The sequence below is a fragment of the Dipodomys spectabilis genome, unplaced genomic scaffold, assembly GCF_019054845.1.
Source record: "Dipodomys spectabilis isolate Male_0828 unplaced genomic scaffold, ASM1905484v1 ptg000137l, whole genome shotgun sequence".
Taxonomy (NCBI): Eukaryota; Metazoa; Chordata; class Mammalia; order Rodentia; family Heteromyidae; genus Dipodomys; species Dipodomys spectabilis.
The window spans coordinates 8,926,476-8,935,000 of NW_024870814.1; the positions used below are offsets into that span (position 1 = coordinate 8,926,476).

The 8,525-nt window shown below is 40.5% G+C and overlaps 1 gene segment (V, D, J or C); it reads right to left on the bottom strand.

Annotated features, from left to right (window-relative positions):
* Window positions 1-75: 75 nt before the first annotated feature.
* Window positions 76-4,973, bottom strand: LOC122116781. The segment is given in 3 exon segments: window positions 76-224; window positions 4,284-4,703; window positions 4,833-4,973. Coding segments are annotated over 3 exon segments (618 nt in total).
* Window positions 4,974-8,525: the final 3,552 nt, after the last annotated feature.

Below are 8,525 nucleotides of genomic sequence, written 5' to 3' on the forward strand. Positions count from 1 at the left end.
GCCTGGCAGGTGATATTGTCTGCTTTTCCTGGAGACCAATACCAGAATGCTATACATTGCATCAGTAGAGCTTCTCTAGTGGTATCTGAGGTTGAAAATAGAAAAGTCAGCCATGGCCATCTCATCAAACATGTCTCCTTGTAGAATGAGTGTGGTCGATCTATATGGAGGTTTCATTACTCTGGTTGCAGAGCAGAGGTCATTGTTATCTCTTGTTTTCTCACCTGGGAGCCAGAGTAACAGAAGGCAGAGAGGCAGAGCTTGGGCTTCCATGGTTCACTCTGGGTCCCACCTGAGGAAGATCTGCCCAGACCTCTTCTTTGACATTGATATGAGTTCTTGACAGCAGGACAGAATAGGAGGAGAATGTGAGAAAATACCTCACCTTAGCCTGATGGTAGACTTTAGTCCCGATGACCCTGTAACTCATCTATCAGGTAAAATCAGCCAGACGGTATTTGACAAGTTGTGGACAGAGTAATTATGCTAGTTTTATTTCACTACTTCTAGCACCAAATCTTCCAGGTATTTCTTTAGTGTATGACTGGATGAGGTTAAACAAAGAATTGACCAGAAGCTAATATTGATATATCTTACATTTGCTGCTGAGTGATCTTCCTTGAGGGCCTTGAAACTTCCTCATTGTTTAACAGAATTAGTAAACAGCATCATTTTATTGGCCATACTAGTGTGTGTGTGTGTGTGTGTGTGTGTGTATTTGGTTCAATGGCAAAGAAGTGGGTTTTATATCTGACCCTAGAGTGAATGACACCATTTCTCTGAAGATTTCATTATCCATCACTCTAGTTTTACTGTAAGGAAACATGTTCATTGTCCTGGTCTACAAGGAATCCAGGCTGTATTTTCCAGATTCTCCAAATTGTGTTTATTGGGTAGCCATGCTTTGCCCAAGACCATCCCCTTCTGAAACCTGAACAGCACTTTGCCTCTTGTGTGAGATTGTAGACATCATTCTTCTAAGTCATATGTTTCCCTATGGCAGTGAAAATTCTTTGCCTTTCCATTTGTTTTATGTACGTCCATAAACATTTATTAGTTCTATTTGTTTCAGAATTATGTTTGTATACAGTTTAACTCTTCTCATGTAGGTCCTGGGGTTATGAAAACTGGTTAGGGACACAACGCCATATGTTTAGTGACTGTGTGGCACCAGTGCAGTTCCTTAGCCTCTCTTTTTCTCAATGTCCTTGCCCGTGTAACTGTGAGAATAATTTTACTGGGTTGAGAGTGCAGCTCAGTTGGGAGAATGCCAGCCTAATGAGCTCAAGGCCCTAGATCAACCCAAGTGCCACCAAACTGACCAGTTTCACAGTGTATTTGTATGAGTTTCAAGCCTCTTCTTCTATGTCTATGGCAGATTGCAGTCCTGAGTTTTCACTGTCTCACACGTCTTTGAGTCTTATTTCAGCACAGGTCACAACAACTTCTTCTTTGATCATACATATCCAGATGCTTCAGCTTTTTTCTCCTCCTCACATTGTCAAAAATTCTCATATAAAAGGGAGAACTTAATCTGGTTCTCCTCCTCTTTTTCCTCCTTTTCTTCCTCCATCTTTGCTCAAAGAATCCATTTTGAGCAAGTTAAATATATTTACACAAATAGAATGCCATTTTAAAATTAGAAGATTTAAAATTAATCTATTGAGAACTTTACAACTTTGGGCTGAGGAGGGGTGGGGAAGGGGGGAGTGGGTGGGGGGGGGTGAGGGGGAGATGGGAAGGGATGGGAAGGGGAAAAAAGGAGGAGGCAACAATGCTTGATAAGAAATGTACTCATTACCTTGACTGTGCAATTGTAACTCCTCTGTACAGTATTTTCACAATTAAAAAAAATCTATTGATTCATATAATTAACCATTCTGACAAGATTAGGAACAAGATAATAGTTGCATAGTAGTGGAAAATATTTAAAAATTCCACATCTATTCATGATCATTCTAAAGGTATTCATGTCTAAGTAAGACAGAAACAATGGAAAAATATCTTAGTAATTTAAAATGTGTAAAACTCTATGACAAATATCATAATCAGTGGTGAAATCTTTTAACATTTCTCCCATCATTAACTATCATTTCTTTACATACAAAATTATTAAGCATGTCCTCCAAATTCTACAAAGCTAGAACAAAAAGAAGATAATAAATTGAGAAGTAAAGTAGGAAATTGTCTTTATTTGCTGATGAGGAATATAAAAATAAATTCTGAGAAATAATAAAAATCTATGTAAAGGGGCTGGGAAGGTGGCTCAGTGGTAGAGCGCTTGCCTTGCATGCTCGAGGCCCTGGGTTCGATTCCTCAGCACCACATAAGCAAAAAGAGAAAAAGCTGGAAGTGGCGCTGTGCCTCAAGTGGTAGAGTGCTAGCCTTGAGCTGAACAGCTGAGGGACAGTGCCCAGGCCCCGAGTTCAGGCCCCACAACCGGACCCAAAAAAAAAAAAATCTATGTAAAGTCTGTGGAAACACAGTGAATAGAGAACTAACCCTTTTAGATTCAAGGAGACATAACTACATAAACATATGTCCCTGTTCATGAATCAGAACACAACATCATTATAATTTTCTCTAATTAGAAATATAGAATTAACACAATGCAAAAATAAAAATCTCTAAAAAATAGTTAAAGTAGGATATGTAAATCTAGAATTCCCATTGCAATTCAACTAACTCAGCCCCTCCCAGAAAATCTTAAGTTCAGAAATCTGGCATTATGTCTTTTGACTTTATTTTCCTTCTTTGTTTTAAAGCTACCATGGTACAACTCCTTAATAATAACAATAAAGAATGGCCAGAACCTAGAAACTGTTAGGTAAATTAAATCTGCAGCTGAGGAAAGAGTGCAACACATGGAATTCAGGCAGGGGAAAGGTTTATTTTTTTATTTTTTATTTTTTTGGGTCTGGGCATGGGGCCTGAACTCTGGGCCTGGGCACTGTCCCTCAGATCTTCAGCTCAAGGCTAGCGCTCTACCACTTGAGCCACTGTGCCACTTCCGGCTTTTTTCTTTATGCTTATGTGGTGCTGAGGAAGCAAACCCAGGGTCTCAGGCATGCAAGGCAAGCACTCTACCACTGAGCCACTTTGTCAGCCCTGGGAAAGGATTATTTTGAGCTGCAGGCTGCCTCTGGTCACCTTGGAAGTCCATATAGCCAGATAAAGGGGTTGAACCACAGCTCAACCAGGACCTATAAAGGCCAGAGGAAGAAGAAGGCATGGTCACACTGGATGGGAATGTGACCTCAGGGAGGGGAGGTGATGGTTGCCTCCAAGTGTGCCAGTTACCTAGGTGATGCAGGTAATGGTTGGAGACTTAGCCAAGGGGAGGGAGGAGTCTTCTCTGTTTTCCCAAGGCAGACCTTACAGGGACCAGTGCCTCACTCCTGTAATCCTAGTTATTCAGGAATCTGAGATCTGAGGACTGAGATTTGAAGTCAGTCTGGATAGGAAAGTCTGTGAGACTCTTATATCCAATTCAGCACCAAAAAAGCCAGAAGTGGAATTGTGGCTCGAGGGGTAGAGTGCTAGCCTTGAGCACACAAACCTCAGGATTAGCAGCTAGGCCCTGCGTCCAAGCCCCAGGTCAAGCCCATTTAAAAAAATCAGGAAGCCAATCCACCAGTACACAACTTGATGATTTCTAACATAGCAATGGAGTGGGGAGTAGATTGTTGTAATAATTGTTTTGCTGTGGTGTGCAACTTCTCCCATCATTTACTTCTGGAAGCCATTTTCACCAGTATTTCCTGTAGAGTTTCTGCATGAGGAGTCCTCATGAAGATCTAAAGTTAGAAGAGTGTGTTTTAGAATGCACTGAAATCTGCAGCAGACACTGGGGTGGAGGGGAGGATTGAAGTCACCTGTCAGGATTTACAAGCAGTTGAGAAGGTTGGCACCCACCCCTGGGTGTCTAGACAGGGCAAGGACCTAAGTAAGGAGACCTCTAGTTTCAAAGGTGGATCATCTGGGGTTGAGGAACACCTGAGAACACTCCATTTGTATGTTTAGCTTTACTCTGTAATGTAACCCAATCCTTGAATGGCAGAAGCTTAGAATAAATTTCTCGTATTAAATATAACCAATTGGATTAGCTGGCTTCTTTCTACTTTACAAATGAACCCCAGGTAATGCTCTCACAGACTCCTCCCACGTGATCATTTCTGTGCTCTATTGAATCAGAAGAGGCATTGGCATGTTTGTACTGCTACAAAAAGAGAGCTAGAGTAGAGGAAGTCTGCCCAGACACTTCTACCAAATCTTCCAGTGACCCTCAGAAATGCATCTGAGCAGCACTGTCAGCAGGTGGAGGCTGCAGGAGCAGCAGCTGGGGCAGCCCAGTGTCTTACTTCTGCTTCCCTTGGAGGTTTTTGACATGACTTGTATCACTGTGGTAGGATAGCTGCTATGCTGCATACAGAAATAAGTACCAAAATCTTCAGGCTGCAGGTTGCTGATGGTGAGAGTGAACTCTGTTCCAGATCCACTGCCACTGAATATGGATGGGACACCTGATTCTAAATTAGATGCTTTGGATATCAGCAGTTTGGGAGCTTTCCCTGTTTTCTGCTGATACCAGGCTAACCAACTGCTAATGCCCTGACTGGCCCTGCAATTGATGGTGACTGTGTCTCCTGGAGATGCAGACAGGGAGGATGGAGTCTGGGTCATCTGGATGTCACATCTGGCACCTGGCAGTGGGAACATAAAAACATATATCCTCTTTGATAAGCATGTAATAGGAGGCCTTCATTGAAGTACCAGACAGCCCTGACTGTATTAGGCTGGGTTGGTTAATCCCCAGGATTGTCCTTCCTTACCTGGGAAGCAAAACAGCAGGAGCCCCAGGAGCTGAGCAGGGGTCCTCATGTCCAAGCTGTGTGCTGACTGGGACTGAATGCTGCACAGAGTAAGCAGCCTATGAAGAAGTGTTCAAGGCAGTGGGCTGTGCTCTGGGAACATGGAAATCAGCAGGTTGTGGGCAGGGCTGGGCACAGCTGCAGGGTTGGCTCAACTCAAAGAATCACCACAGGCCTTGCTTCCACAGGTGTTCCAACCAGACAAGAGAAACAAAAATTTGTCTGCAGAGTATGCTTGTCCCTGGAGAACATTTGAATATAGAAGACATTTTTATTTCCAAATGTATAATGTACAGAAACAATTGATGTTACCAGTATTTCATAAATACATTGAAACAAAGTCTTGTTCTACTTAGATCTTTTATGCACTCTCAGTAATTCTGTCTGGGGAAAAACTCACTTTGTGTTCTCCATACCAAATATTTATATGTTGAAAAATTTTTCTTCCTTCCTTCCTTCTTTCCTTCCTTCCTTCCTTCCTTCCTTCCTTCCTTCCTTCCTTCCTTCCTTCCTTCCTTCCTTCCTTCCTTCCTTCCTTCCTTCCTTCCTTCCTTCCTTCCTTCCTTATTTCCTTCCTTCCATTTAGTTTTTGTACTTCAGTCTTGAACTCAGAGTCTTGGTATTGACTTTAGCTTTATCCTTCAAAGTTATTGCTCTACTACATGAGGCACACTTCCATTTCTAACATTTTAGTTATTAATTGGATACAAGAATCTCATAGACTTTCTTATTCAGGCTGTCTTTGAGCAACTATTCTGATATCTCATGCTCAAGAGTATGTAGTGTAGGTTTATAGGTATTAGCCATTGGTACCTACATAAAATGATTTAACTCTGTCTCTGTTTCTGTTTCTGTTTCTGTTTCTGGCTCTGGTTCTGTTTCTCTCTGTCTCTGTCTCTCTGCCTCTGTCTCTGTCTCTCTCTGTACTCTTCCTGGGGTATGAAATCAGGACCTGAGTTGCATCCCTTACATTTTGTGCTCAAGTCTATCATTCTGCTATACCAATTTAGCCACATCTTCACTTGCAGATTTTGGAACTAAGAGTCTCATGGACTTTCTTGCTTGGGCTGTCTTCAAATTGCAATCCTTGCATCTCAGCCTACTGAGTAGATAGGATCATATATGTGAGACACAGGTGTCCATTTGTTTAATTTTTTTTCTTTTTCTTTTTTCTTTTTTTGGTCAGTCATGCAGCTTGAACTCTGGGCCTGGGTGCTGTTCCTCAGCTCTTCAGCTCCTGTCCATTCTTTATTGTTATTATTGAGTTGCACCATGGTAGCTTTAAAGCAAAGAAGGAAAATAAAGTCAGAAGACATAATGGCAAATTTCTGAACTTAAGATTTTCTGTTCGTTGAATTGCGATGGGAATTCTAGATTTATATTTCCTACTTTAAATATTCTTTTAGGGATTTTTATTTTTGCATTGTATTAATTCTATATTTCTAATTAGAGAAAATTATCATGATGTTGTGTTCTGATTCATGAAAAGGGAAAGATTTTTAAGTAGCTATGTCTCCTTTAATATAAAAGGGTTAGTTCTCTATTCACTGTGTTTCCACAGACTTTACATAGTTTTTATTATTTCTAATAGTTTATTTTTATTGTCTTCATCAGCAAATAAAGATAATTTCCTATTTCATTTCTCAATTTAATATCCTCTTTTCTTTCTTGCTTTGTAGAATTTGGAGGACACACTTAATAATTTTGTATGTAAAGAAATGATAGTGAACATTTCAGCATTCAATACAGTGTGATGGGAAAAACGTTAAATTATTTCACCACTGAGTATGGTATCTGTCATAGATGTTTACCTATATTTTAAACCACTAAGATATTTTTCCATTATTTCTGTCTTTATTAGACATGAATACCTTTAGAATGGTCATGAATAGATGTGGAATTTTTAAATATTTTCCACTACTATACAGCTATTATCTTGTTCCTAATCTTCTTAGAATGGTTAATTATATGGATCAACAGATTATAATTAAATCATCTTATTTTAAAATGGCTTTCTATTTGTGGAATATATTTAACCTCCTCAAAATGGAGTCTTTGAACAAAGAATAAGGAAGAGGAGGAATAGAAGAAAGAGAAGGAGGAGGAGCAGGAGCAGGAGGAGGAGGAGGAGGAGGAGTAGGAGGAGGATGAGATTAAATTCTCCCTTTTATAAGACAATTTTTGACAATATGAGGAGGAGAAAAAAGCATCTGGATATGTATGATCAAAGAGGAAGGTGTTGTGACCTGTTCTGAAATAAGACTCAATGACATGTGAGATGATGAAAACTCAGGACTGCCATCTGCCATAGCCATAGAAGAAGAGGCTTAAAACTCATACAAATACACTGTGAAACTGGTCAATTTGGTTGCACTTGGGTTGGAGCTAGGGCCTTGAGCTCACTAGGCTGGCATTCTTTCAATTGAGCTGCACTCTCAGCCCAGTAAAATTATTCTCACAGTTACACATATAAGGACCTTGAGACAAAGAGATGCTAAGGAACTGCATTGGTGCCACACAGTCACTAAACATATGGCATTGTTTCCCTAACCCAGTTAGTATCACCCTAAGACCTACATACAAACATAATTGTGAAATTGAAATAGTACTAATAAAGGTTTATGGATGTACGTAAAACAAATGGAAAGGCAAAGAAGTTTCACTGTCATAGGGAAACATATGATTTACAGGAATGATGTCTACAATCACAGACAAGACACAAAGTGCTGTTCTGGCTTCACAAGGGGATGGCCTCGGGCAAAGCATGGCTACCCAATAAACACAATTTGGAGAATCTGGAAAACACAGCCTGTATTCCTTGTAGATGAAGACAATGTACACAGTTCCTTACTGTAAATTAGAAAACCAGAACTTAGAGTGATGGATAATAATATCTTCAGGGAAATGGTGTCATTCACTCTGGAGTCAGATATAAGACCCACTTCTTTGCCATTGAAACACACACACACACACACACACACACACACACACACACAAACATACACACAAACATACACTATTGTGACCAATAAAGTGATGCTGTTTACTAATTCTGTTAAAGAATGAGGAAGTTTCAAGGCCCTCAAGGAAGATCACTCAGCAGCAAATGTAAGATATATCTGCAATATTAGTTTCTGGTCAATTCTTCCTTTAACCTCAGCCAGTCATTCACTAAAGAAATACCTGGAAGTTTTGGTGCTATAAGTAGTGAAATAAGACTACTATCATTTATTCTGTCCACAATTTGTCAAATACTGTCTGGCTGATTTTACCCTACAGATGATTTACAGGGTCATCAGAACTAAAGTCAGCCATCAGGCTGAGGTGAGGTATTTTCTCACATAACCACTTGGTCATAAGTAACTAACCTTGGCCCTTTCCAGATGCTTTGCATTCTCTTCCCATTCTGTCTTGCTGTCAAGACCTCATATCAATGCCAAAGCAGAGGTCTGGCCAGATCTACCTCAGGTGGGACCCAGAGTGAACCATGGAAGCCCAAGCTCTGCCTCTCTGCCTTCTGTTACTCTGGCTCCCAGGTGAGACAAACAAGAGATAACAATGACCTCTGCTCTGCAACCACAGTAATGAAACCTCAGTGTAGATCGACCACACTCGGTCTACAAGGAGACAACATGTTTGATGAGAAGGTCATGG